This window comes from Pipistrellus kuhlii, unplaced genomic scaffold (assembly GCF_014108245.1).
Source record: "Pipistrellus kuhlii isolate mPipKuh1 unplaced genomic scaffold, mPipKuh1.p scaffold_m20_p_3, whole genome shotgun sequence".
Classification (NCBI taxonomy): Eukaryota; Metazoa; Chordata; class Mammalia; order Chiroptera; family Vespertilionidae; genus Pipistrellus; species Pipistrellus kuhlii.
Genome location: NW_023425529.1, coordinates 2,307,070 through 2,326,444, shown reverse-complemented (window position 1 = coordinate 2,326,444; position 19,375 = coordinate 2,307,070). Strand labels below are relative to the sequence as shown.

The window sequence follows — 19,375 nt, the reverse complement described above, 5'->3', positions numbered from 1 at the left end:
TGGGAGGTCTCCAGCCCACCTGCCCAGCCCCCACACCAGAGACCACCAGTCCTGCAGCCTGTCCACTTGCTTTATTTCTCGTTTTTACAAAAGTTAAAAGGGGACAAGTGCGGGGGGGGGGGGGGGAGGGTGTGTGAGGGGCTCCTCCCCACGGGGGTGGAGGAGGGGAGGAGGATGGGGGTGAGGTAGGCCCCCAGGGAGAGTCCTGGGCCCCTGCGGGGGAGGAGTGGTTCTGAGCCCGTTCCGCCTGCTGCAGTGAAGGTCCCGGGCCGGGCCGGGCCGGCCGGGGAGCTGCTCAGGCTGGGGGCCGGGTCAGGGGAGGACCAGGCCCCGGCGTCTCGGATCCACTGCTGCTGCTGCTGCTGCCGCCGCCAGCTCTGGGCGGCTCCGGGCGGGTGCGGGTGACCTCAGGCCCCCGGAGGAGGAAGGCCTCAGCGGATGAGGGGTGCCGAGCGGTCGTTGGTGACAGTGGGACGCAGCTTCACGGTGGCGAAGGGGTTAGTGCCCCTGTGGGGGGAGGTCACAGAGAGGTCTCGGCTGGCTGTGGGTCCAGGGAAGGCAGCTGGGCACCTGAGCCAGGTGTCCACCCTGCCTCCTGCCCCATCGTCACCCGCTCTCACCCCCACTGTCTCCCTCCACCGAGCCCAGGCCCCGCCGGCCCGTCCTGCCCGGACTCACCGAGGGAAGAGCTCTGGTGGCTGCTGCTCCCAGGACATGAGTTTCTGCGGGGGCGGAGGAGGGGCGAGTGTGGAGGGGAAGGGGCAGCCAGCTCCTGCCCTCCGCGCCCCCTCCAGGAGGCAGAGGCCCAGGACTCAGACCTGAGAAGCCTCCGGGCCAGAGGACCTCCTCCAGGGCCACCATCGCCCAGATGACACTGCGGTGGCCTCATGGGGAGCCTTCCCTGTTCGCTACCGGCCGGCTCTGACCCAGGACCCCGGTTTGACCTTCCTGGGAGGCAGGGAGGACGCCTTTCCCGGTGCGGTGCTCCCAGCAGGGCACCTGGGCTCTGGTCCCTGAGCTGAATACATCCCCCACCCCCTCCCCACACCTCCCCGCACAGACGGGCGGACTGAGGCCGGGGGAGGGCCCCTGCCAGACACAGCGGCGAAGCAGAGGGGTCCCCGGCCTGCCATCGCCCGCCCACTGGGGACCCGGGTGGAGGACACTTGGGGGAGGGCTCACCTTGACATCGGGGGCCGCCCCCATGCTGCCCATGCTGCTTCGGCGGCTGCCAGGCAAGGGTGTCGGTGCGGGGCTGGGGGCGCGGCTCGGGGCCCGGCTCGGCGTTCGCGAGCGGGGCTGGCCGTCCCAGTACTCCGAGGGCGCCGTGGCGTTGCCCGGCCGGTCCAGGAGGTCATCCAGGCTGTGGCTGCCCCGGAGCGGGTAGGACCTGAGCCCAGAGAGGAGGGGAGGGAGGGGGTCAGGGGTCAGGGGTCAGGCCCCATCTGCTGGGCCCTGAGCTTCCCTCAGCCTCCTCCCCGGCGCCTGGGGAGAGGAGGCTATTGGCCGGCAGGCAGACCTGAGAGGAGGCAGAGGGATGGGCACCATGGCCTTCACGGTTAGAGAGATGGGGTGCCCCCTTCTCCAGGGGCCAAAGGGGGCTGGGCCCACTCAGGACTGCAACTCACAGATAGCCCCCTGATGGTGGGGTCACCCCCCGCTGGAGTCCCCACCCAGGTACCTGGAAGGTAGCTCATTCATAGGGCTCATGGGGTTCATGGAGGTCACTGGGTTCATGGGGTTCATGGGGTTCATGGGGTTCATGGAGGTCATGGGGTTCAAGGCGTTCATGGGGTTCATGGAGGTCACGGGGTTCAAGGCGTTCATGGGGTTCATGGAGGTCACGGGGTTCAAGGCGTTCATGGGGTTCACGGACACCTCCTCCAGTGGCTTCACATAGGCCTCGGGGAACCAGCCGCTCCTGCGGGGGAAGCAGGAGGCCCCACAAAGGTGATTCAGCCCCCCTTCGCCGGGAGCACGGAGCTGGCACTGCTGGGCGGCGTTTCACCGCTCCAAGGAGGTCTTTCTGGGCATTCAAGGCCACCAGCCCGGCCTCGTGTCCCGCCACGGGCCCGGGCTCCTGGGAGGGGGAACTGGAGGTCCTTCAATCCCTGCTCCCCGAACACCCACCCGTGAGGGCCAGAGGAGGCACCCGCCTCCCCCGGGGCTCCCTGCCCGGCTGGGGGCGGGCCACAAGCATGACCACAGGTCACAGCCAAGGGCAGGCCCACAGGCAACTGCAGGCTCCAGGGGACGGGACGCCCATGCCCAGGTGCCTGACTCCAAGCCCTGCTCTCTCCTCGGCCCAGCTCTGCCCCCTGGGCCTGGGCAGCCGGCCTCTGGAGCCTTCGCCAGGGCAGGTCCTTCAGGGATTCCCCTGCGAGTGACTGAGAGGAGGGAGCAGCCAGCCTGCAAGGTCCCAGCACTGCCTCTGCGGCTGGGCGGCCACCGCCGTCTGTCTGCCTCAGCAGAGCTGGCTCTGGCGGTCTCAGGGCGCAGAGGGCAAACTGTCCCCTCCCTCGGCGTCCTGTGCACAGTAGGTGCTCGTAATAAGGTTTCTGTCCTTCCTGTTCCGCTGGTGAGTCTCCATTCTCCCACCTCTCAAGCGCCTGCACCTGACCTTGGTGCTGATGGGAACCTCCACCGGGGGAAAGTCTCCGTCGGGGCTGGAGGCCGGGCCTCCGGGTCCCCTTCCCGCCCCCCTGGCCTCCGCCGCACTCACGTGGACGAGCCCTCCAGCTTGCCGTAGAGCCAGCCGTTCTGGGCCTCGGCCACCAGCACCTCCACGACGTCTCCGGCCGAGAAGCGCAGCAGCGTGTGGTTGGCGCCCTCCGAGTGCGAGACGAGGGCGCGGACTCTGCGGGCGCCCCCGCCGCCCCCGCCGCCCGCGCCGCCCGGCCGCTCCCCGAACGAGTTGGAGCGCGAGCGCTGGGCGCCGCCGGCGTAGAGCGAGGCTGCGGGAGGCGGCAGGTGGGTGGGGGGGTCCTCCGGGTCCGCCGGGTCCCCCCGCACCCCCTCCCCGCCCGCCCCGCCCCGCACTCACAGGCGGACGGCGTCCGGGGCAGCGGGCGGCGGTCGGGCTCCAGCTGGGACGCGGGCCTCGCCTCGCCGGGCTCGGGGCCGTAGGCGGAGCCGTGCCCGCTGCGCGGGGAGCTGAACTCTCCCAGCGGCCTGGGGGGCTGGGGGGAGAGGGAGGGCGGGTGGGGCGGGGAGGGGCGGGGCGCGCCCTAGTCCAGCCCCCACTCCCAGTCCCAGTCCCAGTAGTCGGCGTAGGGGTTCACCGGCCGGTGGCCCAGCCACCAGGGCGGCGCCGAGGCCGCGCCGGGCCGGAAAGGCCAGGCCGGGGGCGCTGCCCAGGCCGAGGGCGCCGCGTAGAGTGGGGGCGCCGCCCAGGCCGGGGGCGCCGCGTAGGGCGGGGGCGCCGCCCAGGCCGGGGGCGCCGCGTAGGGCTGGAGCCTGGGCGGGAGGAAGCCGCGCGCGGAGGGCCACAGGCCCCAGGGCCCCACGGAGGGCGCCGGGGACAGCGGCGGGGGCATCAGCGGCGGCGCGAATAGCGGCGGGGGCGCGAGCGGCGGAGGGAGGAGCGGCGGGGGCGCCCAGGGCCTCACCATGTCCAGGCGGGTGGGCGTCAGGCGGCCCGAGGGGTAGGGCGGCCCCAGCACCGGGCCCAGCAGGCCGGGGGAGTGGGCCCGCGACGGGTTGCGGCTGGCCTCCGACTGCTCCTTCCACAGCAGCACGCGGTTCTGGAGCGTCCCCCGGGCCTGGGGGGAGAGCACGGTCACCCAGGCCCGAGGCCCCCAGGATCCTGGGGACGCCGAGGGGCACCCCGAGGAAGGCAGACTCTGGAGCTGTTTGAATCCAACCAAGGCCCGCGCACGCCCACTTCTGTCAGAGGCTCTCAGGCCCTGCCCCTCTGGGTGCTCTGGGGTTGTTCTCCCACCGCCCTGCGCAGGAGGGTGGCACCGAGGCCGGCCACGCAGGCCAAGGCGACCAGACATCCCGCTTTTGGCGGGACACTCCCGATTTTTAACAATTTACCCCGCGTCCAGCAGCGTTTTTAAAAAGTCCCGATTTTTGGAAAGATTCTTTTAAATCTTTTGGACTTTTTTTTTTTAAAACGCCGCGGGACGCGGGATAAATTGTTAAAAATCGGGACTGTCCAGCCAAAAGCGGGATGTCTGGTCACCTTACACTCACCCCAAAACTGTGGCCAAAGAATTCAACCCCAGTGCTCACTCCAGAACAATCTGAAGAAATCTGTCCTCTTACCTCGTGGGGTTTGATAAATAGGCAGAGTGAAGCCAACACAGAAAGCTACAGCTAAGCAACAGACAAAGGCAAACCTCTGAAGGCATCAGCTGTGCTCCGTGCCCACCTGCACCTGAACCCTTGAACTTCCGGTTGCGCCCGTTGGCGCAGTGTTCTCAAGAGCCTTTCAAACACCGCCTTCCGGAGATTCCCTGTGGTTACAGGCTCCCCTTTTTCCGGGCCCCAGTACAAGGGCATCGAACTCTGCTTGAACACTTTCAAGGACACACACTCAGCAGCTGACCGCCACAGCTTGGGTAGGAGGGCCCTGCAGACTCCAGGGTCCCAGGTTCAATTCCAGTCAAGGACATGTACCTTGGTTGCGGGCACATCCCCAGTAGGGGGCGTGCAGGAGGCAGCTGTTGATGATTCTCTCTCATGTATGTTTCTAACTATCTCTCTCCCTTCCTCTCTGTAGAAAATAATATATATAAAATAAATGTTAGACCTGTGATGTATATTAGCCATGTTTTAAATTTTCTATACTTTATGATTCTTTTTTTAAAAATATATCTTACTGATTTTTTACAGAGAGGAAGGGAGAGGGATAGAGAGTTAGAAACATCACTGAGAGAGATACATTGATCAGCTGCCTCCTGCACACCCCCTACTGGGGATGTGCCCGCAACCAAGGTACATGCCCTTGACTGGAATCGAACCTGGGACCTTTCAGTCCTCAGGCTGACGCTCTGTCCACTGAGCCAGACCGGTCAGGGCTATTTTGTGATTCTTTGACATCCCGAGGTCTCGCTCTTCCTGGAGAGGCTGCCCCTCCAGTGGAGTAGATAATACCTAGGGATCCTGAACAACTTGCCCCTGAGCAAGCCTTTTGTATGCAAACCAGCCAATCCAAAGCGACCTGTATATCCCCAGCCACTGCCTTCACTCACCCATCAGACCAATATTTCTCTGCCCTAACTCACCCCCGAGCCAGGTCCCAGACACAGACACCTCCCCAAACCAGAGCCCACTGAAACCACTCAGTCCGACACTGCCTTCAGTCTACCGCTCCTGGTTTGCCCCTTCCTTCCATGGAAACCATAATTCATGTCTGGGCCATGTTAGACCTGCGGCTCAGCTGGAGGTTAACTGTTAGGACACAGGCAGAAAGGAGTTTCCTTCCAAAGAAGATATACGAGTGGCCAATAAACACACAATGTTCAGCATCACAGTCACCAGGGAAACGCAAATCAAAACCACAGCGCACTCACTGGGGCGCACTCACTGGGGGGACTACAAGCAGAGAGAGTGAGCCCGGCCTGTGGGCTCAGGTGCTTGAACATGGACCCATGAACCAGGAAGTCAAGGCTGAATTCCCAGTCAGGGCATAGGCGAGTACAGAGAGAGAAAGAGAGAAAGGGGAAAAGAGAGAGAGAGAGAGAGAGAGAGAGAGAGAGAGAGAGAGAGAGAGAGAGAGAGAGAGAGAGAGAGAATATGAATGAATCCTGGCTGGTGAGGCTCAGTTAGTTGGAGCATTGTCCTGTTCACTGAAGGGGGGTGGGTTCGATTCCCAGTCAGGGCACATGCCCTGGGTTGCAGGCTTGATCCCCAGGGCAGGAGGCAGCCAATCAACGATTCTCTCCCATTATTGATGTTTCTATCTCTCCCTCCCTCTCCCTTCTACTCTGAAATCAATAAAAATGTATTTTTGAAAAAGATGATAGATAAATATATGTGATTATGAGGGTCATAAAGTGAGGTCATCATGAGTAGAGATGAGAAGAGTAGAATTCCCAAATTAATAAAGGGGAAGGGAAATGTATAGTAACTCAACCAAATGACATAAACAAGAATGGAGGAAAAGAAGAAATGACAAATAAATACAGTTAAATGAACTTATCCAAAAGCAATAAGACAGGTACATCAGTTGTTAGGCGAATTCCTCTCTGAGAGACAGATGTCAGGTGGGTCAAGCATAGAAACTGAGCTACAGAAAACACACTTAAAACGAACAGATGAACCCAGCCAGCGTGGCTCAGTGGCTGAGCGCAGACCTATGAACCAGGAGGTCAGTTCAATTCCTGTCCCGGCCCAGCTCACCCCCGACCCCAGTGCCGTCCCGGCCCAGCTCACCCGACCGAAAAACTGCAGAAACGTATTGGAAAGCACCAGGTGCTTCTCGGCCAGGAACCGGTAGCGCCGCTTCTCCTCCAGCTCAGCCGCCCGCTGGCTCTCAGACACGAAGGTCTGCATCTGTGCGTGCAGCCGGTTCACACTCTCCTGGGGGAAGGGGGGTCTTGGCTGGAGCCAGGGGGTGGGTGCCTCCTCCTACCCACCTGGAGTGCCAGCCCCCTGACCCAGCCGCCTCCTCCTGGGGGCCTCCCCTGTCACCCAGCCCGTCCTAGCTCCGGGCCCACCCTGTCACAGGCAGCTTTGTCCTCCTGAGCCTGGGCTCTGTGTGTCCCCGACATCCCTGTCCCCAGCACCCAGCTCAGGACCCAGCAGAGTGGGGCCCAGGGAGGTTGGTCTAAGGAAAGTGCAGAGGAGATGACTAATAGCCCTCTACTTGGGAGGGAAGGTTCTGAAAGGATGAGTTATCAGAGGAGCCAGAAGAGGAGATGGGAGGAGAGGAAGGCCTTGGAGAAAGAGGCCAGGGCTGGGGAGGAGGGGCCCCGGGAGGCTGGCCTCAGCCTGGGCAGGCGGAGGGGAAGGAGGCTGGGTGACACTCTGGCTCCTGGGTCAGGAGAGCAGGACCAGCGGTCCCCGGTATCCGGTTCTCGGTTCGCTCAGTGAAGTGGGGGGAGCAGGGAGGCGCTAGGGTATTGGAGGGGCCTGGGCGCCCGGGGAGGGCCAGGAAGTGACGGGCTAAGAGCAGTGCTGAGGGTGTCCCTGACCAGTAATTCCCACTCCTCCGGGGGCCGGCTGACCTCACCAGGGGCTCGGGCAGGCCACACTCCTGGGCCTGGCCTGGTGCTGGCGGGGGAGCTCAGGAGGGTGTCGAAGGGCCCCCCAGAGACCAGCCCTGTCCCAGCCCTCGCACCTTCATCTCCCGCACGTTCTTGTCCCTCTTGCGCTCCATGCGCCACAGCTCGGACATGCACTTCTCCAGGTTGGCCGCTCGGTGGCGGTACTCCATCTCGTAGTGCTGGCGGCTGTCCTGGGGCGGGGCGGGGCGGGGCGGGGCGGGGGGGGGGGGAGGCCCACGTCAGAGCTCTGGACGCCTGGCCCCTGGGTCAGAGCGCTGGGCGGGCACCTCTGTGCCCTGGGGCCCGGCACTGCCCAGCTGTCAGGCGGGAGGGTGCCAGACTCACTTTGATGAACTGCATGTCCAGCTTGGTGTTCTTCTCCATGTGCTGCAGCAGGTCTCCGTGGAACGTCTGCACCTGCGCGGAGGGCGGGGTGTGTGTGTGTGTCAGGGCCCCTCCCCTCTCAGGCCCCAGCCTCCCTGGCACTGCCCACCCCGTGCTCACACACCAGGCGCCGGCCCAGTCGTTAGAGAAATGGGCAGCAGGAGCCCTGGTTGGAGGAAGGATCAGACATTAACGTGAGAGACAGCATGTGGTGCCACGTTCCTCCATGCATGTGCCCGTGGCCCCGGGTTCTGCTCCTGGGCCCCACCTGGGCTTTGGCGCCGCCATTCCCTGTGCCCGGCTTCCCCACCCGTCTTCCAACGCCGCCCTGACCTCCCGGCAGGGGGTCGCTCAATCCTTTGGTTCCTGAAAGGCATGTAATCTGTCCTGTCACCGTCCACCCCTCCAGCCTCAGGACAGGACCTCCTGCTGGGCCCGCGTCAGCCCTTGTGCATGAGCAGCGAGCACTGTGGGGAGGAGCCAAGTCTGCCGTCTCTGCATCTTGGCCCCAGGGCGGGCGGGGCGGGGCCGGCAGAAAGGTGCTCAGAGCTGTGGAGCCTTGGCCGTGGGGGCGACAGGTCCCTGTGACACGGGGGAGGAAGGCGTGAGCCTCAGGAGGGCAGGGTCCTAGTGCTGGCTGTGTCTCAGTTTGCTTTGTGATTTTGGACAAGTTGCTGCCCCTCTGGGCCTCAGTTTCCCCTCCTGTAATCGTAAAGGCGTGGCAAGGTGCTGCGAGGCCCAGCCCTCTGAGCCCGGGGGGCTTTGTTGGGGGCCGCAGCGGTCGCCTGGCACATTCTGCTTGCGTCGCCCTCGTGTTCCCTGGCCCCTCTGCATCGGGGGGCATCAGATGGTCAGTCCCCCCGCGGCCCTCTTTGCCCTGGGTTCGGGCTGCACAGGGAGCGGGAGGGGCTTCTCCCACACTGCCCCCTCCTCCTCTGGGGACCACCACCTCTGCTGGCATCCCGCCTCCTGCCACGGGGTTCTCCCTGCTGTGCTGCAGGGGTTCTGTCCCCCCACTTTCCCCCTCACCACTAGGGCATTGCCCAGGAAAGGAATGCTGGGAATTTCCTTCCCGGATGCAGGAAAACCAGTACATATAAAAGTTCTGAATTGTAATTTTTCCTCCCACAATTGTTTCTGAAACCTTGGTAATTGCTGGTCTGTAAGGGGCTGGCCACGCCCTAACCCCCTGAGCTATGGCTGTGTGTGTGTGTGTGTGTGTGTGTGTGTGTGGTGTGAGCCGTGTATGTGTGTGTGTGATGTGGGACGTGTGTGTGTGTGTGTGTATAGTGTGTGTGTGTGAGTGTGTGTGTGTGTAGTGTGTGTGTGTAGTGTGTGTGTGTGAGTGTGTGTGTGTAGTGTGTGTGTGTGTGTAGTGTGTGTGTGAGTGTGTGTGTGTGTGTGTGGTGTGTGTGTGTGTGTGTGTGTGTGTGGTGTGAGCCGTGTATGTGTGTGTGTGATGTGGGACGTGTGTGTGTGTGTGTGTATAGTGTGTGTGTGTGAGTGTGTGTGTGTGTAGTGTGTGTGTGTAGTGTGTGTGTGTGAGTGTGTGTGTGTAGTGTGTGTGTGTGTGTAGTGTGTGTGTGTGTGTGTGTGTGTGTGTGTGGTGTGTGTGTGTGTGTGTGTGTGTGTGGTGTGAGCCGTGTATGTGTGTGTGTGATGTGGGACGTGTGTGTGTGTAGCTGTGCTGAGGACACATTCTGGCCTGTGCGGGCCCTTTTCTGCTGGACCCACGGGAAGTGCGGCTTCCCAACCTGCGAGCCCTCCAGCCAGGCGGCGCCCGCCCTCCTCCTGGGCCGCCCCCACTGAAGAGACAGCTGGAATTCCTGCCTGAGCCCCCACATCCTGCTCCACTGCCCAACAGAACCACAGGCTCAGGGGAGACAGGGCTGGGCCGACCTCAAACCCAGGCAGCGTGCAGCAGCACTAGCGGAGGGGGCTGGCTCCTGGGAGACGACTGACTGCACCGGAGGCCACAGGGAATACCAGATGCACCAAACCACCAGCACGGACCTGCTGGCGCCTGAGCGCTGCAGAGCGGGCCGCTGAGGAGGCGGGGGAGGGACGGGGCTGTCGTGAGGGGGCCGGGAGGCAGGGGACACGGGGTGCGGGAGATTGTTTCAAATGTCCTGTAACACTGACAGCAGACAAGCTGGGAGCTTTGTCCCTCCTCTTAATTCTGTTTTCCTCTGCCCTCTTCTCTCGCCGGGAAACACTGCCGGTGAACAAGCCACTCCCATCATATGACATCACTCCTGATTCCAATCCCACATGGCTGAGCCCTCGCGGCCATGGGAGTGGACAGAGGGGTTGTGAAGCGTCCCATTGCCGCGGCCTGGCTGTGGTGGCAGACGGGGAGGAGGCCCAGCCGAGGCTGCCTGATCAGGGGCCAGCACAGGGCTCGGTGGGAAGGCCTGGAGCTCCCGGAGAAGCGTCTGCAGAGGACGGCACTCAGCGCGGACTTTGCGCTCGCAGTGGCGGAGCAGACGCTGTCGATGATGGGCAGGTGGCAGGAACAAGGAAGTCCCCACCCAGGGGCCGAGGAGGCTAGCAGGTCAGGCAGACTGCCCCTGCCCCCACGGTACCAGCTCGTCCTGGGAGCTCCGTGCAGCAGCGGGGGGCAGCCCGCTGCCGGGAACAGGCCCGCCAGCTCCGTGCCGCCCCGGGAACTAACTCACTGACCTCTGCCATCTCCACGGGAGACCCCCCTGGAGGAACCGCCTATGGGCCGAACCCCGTTTGTTCCTGAATCCCCCGCAGTCAGGCTAGGCCCTGCCACGCCAACAAATTGCTCTTGTCGAGGTCACGGAGACTCCATGTTGCTAAATCAGTTCTCTGCACTCACCCACCTCAGCCAATGGCAACCCCACCTGTCCAGCTGGTCAGGTTAAAACCTTGGGGTTACCTGGACTGTCTCCTTTCGTTTGTAACACACATCCGACCCAGCAGAAACCTCACTGGTTCTACTTTCAATCTGATGTCTTCTCACCACCACCACTGCTGCACCCCTTTCCCCAGCCACACCTCCCTCTTCTAGGTCAATGCAGAAGCCTCCTACCTGGTCTGCCGCTTCTGCTTGTGCCCTCTACAGCTCTTTTATTCTTAAAAAAAAATTTTAAAATTGATTTCAGAGAGAAAGGGAGAGGGAGAGAGAGACAGAAACATCAATGATGAGAGAGAATAAGTGATTGGCTGCCTCCTGCCCAGCCCCTGCTGGGGATTGAGTGCATAACCCAGCCATGTTCCCTGACCAGGAATTGAACTGTGACTTCCTGGTTCATAGGTTATACTCAACCACGGAGCCATATCAGCTGGGCACTATTTTATTTTTAGTATAGGAGCCAGAGTGATCCTACTAAACTATAAGTCAAACAATGAACAAGTGGAAAATGAAATAGTCAAATGATAAGTCAATTTACCTAGAAATAAAACTATCAAAAGATGTGCAAGACTGCCTCACTGAAAATGACAAAACATTGCTATGGGAAATAGAGAGGCATATCGTGTTCATGGATCAAAGGACTAGATATTATTAAGATGACCATTGTTTACAGATTAATGAAATCACTATCAAAATCCCAGCAGGATTTCTTAGAGAAATTGACAAGCTGATTTTCTAATTTATAGGGAAATGCAAAGGATCTTTAATGGACTAGAAAATTTTGGGGAAAAAATAAAAAAATTCTTAGACTACTTGATTATAAGACTTACTATAAAATGACAGTAATTTACACAGTGTGGTATTGGTGTGAAGATAGACAAAGATACTGATGGTCAGAGTAAAGCGGTGATTTTCAATCTTTAGCTCATGGCACACATAAATTAATTACTAAAATTCTGCAGCACATCAAAAAATATATATACAGCTGAGACCGGTTTGGCTCAATGGATAGAGCATCGGCTTGGGGACTGAAGGGTCCTGGGTTCGATTCCGGTCAAGGGCATGTACCTTGGTTGTGGGGATATCCCCAGTAGAGGGTGTGCAAGAGGCAGCTGATCGATGACTCTCTCTCATCAATGTTTCTAACTCTCTATCTCTCTCCCTTCCTCTCTGTACAAAATCAATAAAATATATATATATAAAAAATATATATATATATATATATAAAATATATATATTTTGCTGATCTAACCAAAGAAGGTATAATTTTGATTCATTCACACAGAATAGCTATTGTATTGGCTATTGTCATTTTTTATTTTTTATTTTTTGACAATCTAAGGGGTAAAAGGTCAGAGCCTTGACTAAATAGCCAGGCCCTGCACATTTTAAAAATTATTGTGGCACACCCATTGAAAATCAATGGAGAGTTCAGAAATGGACATAAACATATAGGACAAATCCATGTTTGACCAGGACACCAAGTCAATTGATAGGGAAAGGGAAGATTTTTTAAAAAATGGTCGGGAACAACCAAATATCTGTCCAGGGCAAAAGGAACCCTGACTCCCTCTCACTTCATACATAAAAATGCATTTGAGATGATCACAGACATAAATGTAAAGCCAGAACATAGAATTTCTACCAGAAAACTAGGAGACTACCTTTGCGATGGGGGTAGGCGAAGATTTCTTGGTAGGACACAAGCACAGACCATTTTTTAAAATGGCCAGATTGGGCCCTAACCAGTTTGGCTCAGTGGATAGAGCACATGTGTCAAACACAAGGCCCGCGGGCCAAATCCGTCCCGCCAGGCCTTGCAATGTGGCCCGCACCACGCTGTCATCACTGCACTCTGCTGCGTTTCCATCACAATGACAGTTTATGACTGTTCAGTAAACCATTCGGCCCGAGATTTAGGCTGGATTTTAGATTTTGGCCCCTTCTCTGATTGAGTTCGACACCCCTAGGATAGAGCATTGGCCTACAAACTGCAGGGTCCCAGGTTCGATTCTAGGCAAGGGCATGTACCTTGATTGCAGGTACATCCCCAGTATGTGGAGGAGGCAGCTTGATCGATGTTTCTCTCTGATCAATGTTTCTAACTCTCTATTCCTCTCCCTTCCTCTCTGTAAAAAATCAATAAAATATATATATTTTAAAAATAAAATCGCCTAGTTGGGCTTCATAAAAATGTTAAATTTCTGATCATCAAAGACACCATTAAGAAAATAAGTGGGCTGGGAATAAACATTCACTGTACGAACATCTGACCAAGGACCCATGTCTTGACTACACTGAAGAACATGGAAAGTCAACGATAACAGTAACCCAATAAAAAACGGTCAAAAGGCTAAACACACACCTGCAAGAAGGTAGGCAAATGTCCACAATGAAGGTATTAAAATCACCAGTCCACCAGGACATGCAAAATGTAACCACAACGAGGTACACCATTCCCTAGCCATGAGGACCTGGGCTGTGACTGGGCAGGATCAGAAAGACTGACAGCAGGGACGTGGGCAGGGACAGAGCCCTGCTGGTGGGAGAGCAGAAAGTCCAGGGAATTCCGAGAACGCACCGACAGTTTCAAGTCCAGCTGAGTATATATCAGCCCCAAGGCCCACCATCCACTCCTAGGTGTGTACTCAAGACAAAAGGAAATATATACACTCACAAAACGACATGTACAAGAATGTTCACAGCAGCCCTAATTTTTCTTTTTTTAAATCCTCACCCGAGGATTTTTTTCCATTGATTTTTAGAGACTGGAAGAGGGAGGGAAAGACAGAGAGAAACATTGATGGATCGATTGGTTGCCTCCTGCACGCGCCCCGACCAGGGCCCAGACTGGGGAGGAGCTGTAACTGAGGTGCGTGCCCTTGACCGGAATCAAATCGGGGACCCTTCCTTCAGTCCACAGGCCGACGCTCTATGCACTGAGCCACCCCAGCTAGGGCCACCGCAGCCCTATTTCTAATAGCCCCAAATGGAAAGCAACTCCAATGACTGTCAACAGAAAAAGAGGTAAACAAATCGTGGTACATGCGTACAATGGAAGACGCAGCAATGAAATAAAACAAGCGTCCATCCAGCACCAGCAGGAGTTAAACGGACAGACGCTATGCTGAGCGAGGGAAGCAGGACACAAGGAACGCCGATTGCACAGTTCCCACTGGCCCGCCCCTCCTGTCCCCGGCTGGGTCTGGCTCTGCTCTTGGGGACCCCAGAGCCTAGGACAGCGCCTGGCACAGGCGGCGAGGAGCTGTCCAATGGATGAGCCAGGAGGAAGCAGCCTCTGGGTGCTCTGCCCAGGTGGTTCTGGCCGCGGGCCCTGCCCTGTTGTCACAGCCAAGACACCGGTGCCCAGAGGTGGCAGCTCCTTTTACAGAGTGGGCCTGGGTGACACTGTCCCTGTGCGGCCCAGGGTGCCCCAGTGACCGGGGAGCCGTCAAACACCAGGACCGGTGGCCCCGAGCTGCCCGAGAGAGCCGGGCCCCACAACTCCCGCCCAAGCCCGGAGGCGGAGCAGGCTCAGGGCTGCATCCACCTCAGAGCCGGGTGGCCAGGGGGTTGTGTGGGTGGACACACAGTTTCCACTGGTAAAACTGTTCCCATTTCAACCTGGTAACCAAACTGATGAGTACTTAATGGTATCACACAAAAAGCACCCTGAGTTTTACACCCTGCCCCCCCATGTTTGAGAACCATGGACTGTCACAATCTGTTGAAATTCCTTCAGAACCTTCTAAGGCCCCTCACCACTGCCCCCACCGCCCCTGGGCCCAGCTCTGGGCTTTGGCTCACGCCTCTCATGGATGCCCCTCTCATGCCCACGCCTGGCCACTGCGCCCTTTCAGAATGCCCGCTCTCTTCCCCCCTCCGGCCACGCCCCACACCCAACGCCCCCTTCACAGCTCATTCTTCCCTCCTACTCATGAGCTCTGCTCAGTGCCAGGCCCGGGCCAGGCCCTCAGGCTGCAGAGAGAGGACCACATCCCAGCGGAGCTCGGTCTTGGCAGGGACAGAGGCAGGGAAGTGGAATCTCCTTCTAATCATCACAGCGAAGGGACTGGAAGGCCCGGGTGCCAGGCAGAGGGTGTGTACGCATCCATTCCACTGAATCCTCAAGACCCTCCAGGCAGGTGTGATTGTCTCCATTTCACAGACAGACAAACTGAGGCACAGAGAGGCTACGCCAGGACAGTTCACCCAAGGCCACAGAGCCAGTAACCGGTGAGGCTGGGCTTTGAACCAGGTGCTCTAACCGCCACGGGCTCAGAACAGAGGGAGCATCTGGTGGCATCAGAGGGAGGACGGACTGAACCTGCCCAGGAGTCAGGGGGGCTTCACGGAGGAGGGGGCCCCTGTGCTGATGGCAGGGGTGGGGGCTTCTGTCTGAAAGGGGAAGGCTAGCCTGTGACTGGGTGCAGCGCTTCGGGGTGCTGGGCTGTGCCTGGGTGCGGCACTTCGGGGTGCGGGGCTGTGTCTGGGTGCAGCACTTCGGGGTGCGGGGCTGTGACTGGGTGCAGCCCTTCGGGGTGCTGGGCTGTGTCTGGGTGAAGCACTTAGGGTGCTGGGCTGTGACTGGGTGAAGCACTTAGGGTGCTGAGCTGTGACTGGGTGCAGCACTTCGGGGTGCTGGGCTGTGACTGGGTGAAGCACTTCTGGGTGCTGGGCTGTGACTGGGTGTGGGCTGTGCCTGGGTACAGCACTTCAGGGTGCTGGGCTGTGTCTGGGTGCAGTACTTCGGGGTGCTGAGCTGTGACTGGGTGCAGCACTTCGGGGTGCTGGGCTGTGTCTGGGTGCAGTACTTCGGGGTGCTGGGCTGTGACTGGGTGAAGCACTTAGGGGTGCTGGGCTGTGACTGGGTGAAGCACTTAGGGGTGCTGGGCTGTGACTGGGTGCAGCACTTCGGGGTGCTGGGCTGTGACTGGGTGAAGCACTTAGGGTGCTGGGCTGTGTCTGGGTGAAGCACTTAGGGTGCTGGGCTGTGACTGGGTGAAGCACTTAGGGTGCTGGGCTGTGACTGGGTGAAGCACTTAGGGTGCTGAGCTGTGACTGGGTGCAGCACTTCGGGGTGCGGGGCTGTGACTGGGTGAAGCACTTAGGGTGCTGGGCTGTGACTGGGTGAAGCACTTCGGGGTGCGGGGCTGTGTCTGGGGTACAGCACTTCGGGGTGCTGGGCTGTGACTGGGGTACAGCACTTCGGGGTGCTGGGCTGTGTCTGGGGTACAGCACTTCGGGGTGCTGGGCTGTGACTGGGGTACAGCACTTCGGGGTGCTGGGCTGTGTCTGGGGTACAGCACTTCGGGGTACTGGGCTGTGTCTGGGGTGCAGTACTTCGGGGTGCTGGGCTGTGACTGGGTGCAGTACTTCGGGGTGCTGGGCTGTGACTGGGTGAAGCACTTAGGGTGCTGGGCTGTGACTGGGTGAAGCACTTCGGGTGCTGGGCTGTGTCTGGGGTGCAGCACTTCGGGGTGCTGGGCTGTGACTGGGTGAAGCACTTAGGGTGCTGGGCTGTGACGGGGTGCAGCACTTCGGGGTGCTGGGCTGTGTCTGGGTGAAGCACTTAGGGTGCTGGGCTGTGACGGGGTGCAGCACTTCGGGGTGCTGGGCTGTGACTGGGTGCAGCACTTAGGGTGCTGGGCTGTGTCTGGGTGCAGCACTTCGGGGTGCTGGGCTGTGACTGGGTGCAGCACTTCGGGGTGCTGGGCTGTGACTGGGTGCAGCACTTCGGGGTGCTGGGCTGTGTCTGGGTGCAGCAGGGCCTGCACGTCCTCCCTGAGAAGCCTGGGTCAGTCGGGGGTGGGGGATGTGGAGGGCCTTTCGGGGACAAGAGGAGGAATGGGAGGGCGGGAGGGGGTGGCATGGGGCGGCTGCCCTGGCTCCTCCTCTCACGCTGGAACCTGGGAGAGGGGCTGCGTCTCTGAGACTCGGTTTCCTGCTCTGCGGAGTGGAGAGACAGGCCCCTGCCTCCTGGTGGCTGCGGCCAGAACCAGCGCTGCAGTCCCGTGCGCCCAGCGTGCGGCATCCGGGGTCTCAGGAGCCCTCCCAGGGGGTGTGGAGGGTGACCGGCCCGCACTCACCACCACCTCCAGGTCAGAGTTCAGGTGGCGCTGGGTGTCTGCCATCTGCACCAGGATCTCACCTAGGAGCCAAGAACAGCAGCTCAGGGAGGATCCCGCCCCGCCCCCTCCCAGCAGAGGCCCGGAGGCCTCCCTGAGGCTGGGCTTGGGACCAAAGTCCTGGGTTTCTCCGCTGCTCTGGCCTCACAGGCCTGTCCCAACTCTGCCGGCCCAGCAGGGAGGGAGGAGCCGGGGCGGGACCTGTGTCTGGGGGGACTTCCTGGAAAGGCCAGTCTGGAAGAGGAATCCCTCCTGATGGAGAATGGGGGCCGGCAGGGCCCGGGGCAGTGCCTGGAGCCTGGAGAGTGGAGGAGATGCGGGGAGAAGAGGGGTTCGGGGGAGCCCGGAGGCCCCAAGACGTGTGGGGAGCTCAGTGCGAGGGGAGCCCCTTACCCAGGATCTGCGAGGTGGCGCTCTGCAGGGCCTGCTCCCCGATCTTCTGGATGGCACTGAAGTACACCTCGGCCGCCTCCGACAGGGCTGCGCGGGAGAGAGGGGTCCGGCCCTGGGCCCTCCTCCGGCCGCCCCACCCTCCGGGACCCCTGCTCCCGCCAGAGTGTGCGGGGGACACTGTGGGGCCTGGGTGGGTGCATGAGAGAGGGAGGTGGGCTAAGGCACGTGTGAGATGGCACAGGCCAGGATGAGGGGGCAGGGCCTGGCGCTGTTCGGGACTCTGGTGTGGTCTCTCTTGGGTGAGGGGCGGCATCTGTGTGTGCTCATAGGAGGGGGGGCACAGGAATGGGGGCAGGCTCAGGGTGTGGTGTGGGGGACAGACTTTGACTCTGAAGAACCGAAAGGCAGGGCGGGGCTGTGGGCTCTGGGTGTGACCCCGGCCCGTCCACCCTATAGGTGGCTCGGGACCTTCTGTCGGGAGCACTGGCGGAGAGGGTGTCGCTGAGGAACGGTGAGTGGCTGCCGGTGTGGTGCGGAGGATCTGGGCAGGGTGGGGTGTGGTGCGGAGGATCTGGGAGGGTGGGGTGTGGTGAGGAGGATCTGGGCGGGGTGGGGTGTGGTGCGGAGGATCTGGGAGGGTGGGGTGTGGTGCGGAGGATCTGGGAGGGTGGGGTGTGGTGCGGAGGATCTGGGCGGGGTGGGGTGGGGTGGGGTGTGGTGCGGAGGATCTGGGAGGGTGGGGTGTGGTGCGGAGGATCTGGGAGGGTGGGGTGTGGTGCGGAGGATCTGGGAGGGTGGGGTGTGGTGCGGAGGATCTGGGAGGGTGGGGTGGGGTGGGGTGGGGTGTGGTGCGGAGGATCTGGGAGGGTGGGGTCTGTGCGGGGAGGTGGCTGGGGGGCACTCACCGTGGAAGGCCCGCAGGTAGTTGTTCCCCAGATACACCAAGTTCTCCAGGGCGGGGTTGAACTGCTCCAGGATGCTCTGGGAGGAAGCAGGAATGATGGGCAGAGGCAACTCGGGGCCTCAGGAGCAGGGCACCCCTAGCCCATGAGAAGCCTCCAGAATCTGGGGGAGCCAGCCTAGAAACCTGGGGCCACCCAGAATCCTGCACGGGCCTCAGAGGCCATCTCTGTCCAAGACCAGGCCCCCTGGCCAGCTCCTGCTCACACACCTAGCCTGAGGAAGCCTGCCAGTCTGCCCGTCCCCAGCTGGGCCCAGTAAGCCCGGGTCTGAGGCCAGGCCTCACAGGACTGCACACATGGGCTGCCCACGGGCACCTCGGAGGCAGGGGCGGATCTTGCCCCCCTCAAAGAAGAGCCTTCTGGGAGCAAGGCCACCCGAGCACGGCCTGTGGGAGGGCGCTCTGTGGTGGACGTGATCTGGACTGGGCCTTGGGTCTTGTTTCAAATCCCTGCAGCCCCTCCCCTCCCCTGGTGACCTTGAACAAGCTCATTAACCTCTCTGGCCTCAGAGTTCTCATCTGCCAAATGGGGATCGGGTTTGACCCCTCTGGTAGGTGCTGTGAGGCCTGCCCGCACAGGGGATCCCTAACCGTTTGGAACCTGCAGCACCCCCTCTGCGGCGCAGCAGCCAGTCTGAGAGAGGAAATCAGCAGCGAGAGACACAGAGAGACCGAGAGACTCCCCACTCCCAGGGGCCCTGCTCCCAGCTGCAGCCGGGCCCTGTCCGGCCTCACCCAGCATCCGGGAGGCGGAGACTCCTGCGGAGAGCGGCTCAGCAGGCCCGGCACTCGCTGGGTGACTGTGGACAACCCCTGCCTGGGAGCCTCAGGTTGGAACTGGGGTGACTGACTGCCCCCCAAGACTCCCCCAGCCCTAGGCCCACAGCTGAGCCCAGCCCGCCCCATGCCTCCCGTTGGCAGACGCAGCGGCCACACTGAGCCTGTCCTCCAGAGCGGGCCGGCTTTGCGCCCTGGGCCGGTGCGGGCCGGGGCGCGGAGGCTCACCTTGTAGATGGCCATGGTGGACCTGTAGAACTGGTCCATCTCGGGGGCCATGGGGCAGCCGCACCCGGGAGGAGCAGCAGGCTGGAGCGTGCAGGGCGGGGAGCACCGGATCGGGACCGTCTGTCCGTCTGTCCGGGGCCCGCTGCTCAGCGGCAGTGGAGGAGGCTACAGAGTGGGACTGGAGATGGAGGGCCGGCCAGGAGGAGGCGGCAGCTTAATTATTCACCAGCCGGGATGTCAGCATGCGATCTGGGGCGTAACCAGACCCGGGAGAGGCATCCTGTGACGCGGGCGGGCTCGTGTGACCTGCCCTTCAATTATTTACCCCCGAGCGGCGGCCGGGGGCGTGTGTGATGAGCCTCTCTGAGGTCACCTCCAGGACCAGGCCGGCCGGGCCAGCCGGGACCCC

At 60.7% G+C, this 19,375-nt stretch overlaps 1 protein-coding gene across 2 annotated transcripts; it reads right to left on the bottom strand.

The window, feature by feature from the left end:
- Window positions 1-319: 319 nt before the first annotated feature.
- BAIAP2L2 (BAR/IMD domain containing adaptor protein 2 like 2) lies at window positions 320-19,204 on the bottom strand. 2 transcript variants are annotated; one of them, XM_036457989.2, is made up of 14 exons: window positions 18,967-19,204; window positions 17,906-17,981; window positions 17,001-17,087; window positions 16,569-16,630; window positions 7,560-7,631; window positions 7,289-7,405; window positions 6,382-6,528; window positions 3,609-3,761; window positions 3,044-3,179; window positions 2,723-2,954; window positions 1,682-1,924; window positions 1,183-1,390; window positions 679-722; window positions 320-507 (listed from the first exon to the last, which is right to left on the bottom strand). In XM_036457989.2, exons 1-14 carry the CDS (start codon window positions 19,015-19,017, stop codon window positions 432-434), a joined length of 1,704 nt encoding a protein of 567 aa, XP_036313882.1. In that variant the 5' UTR covers window positions 19,018-19,204; the 3' UTR covers window positions 320-431. The 2 variants fall into 2 exon arrangements, with proteins under 2 accessions (XP_036313882.1, XP_036313883.1); XM_036457990.2 differs by having other exon boundaries at window positions 1,682-1,921; window positions 18,967-19,197.
- Window positions 19,205-19,375: the final 171 nt, after the last annotated feature.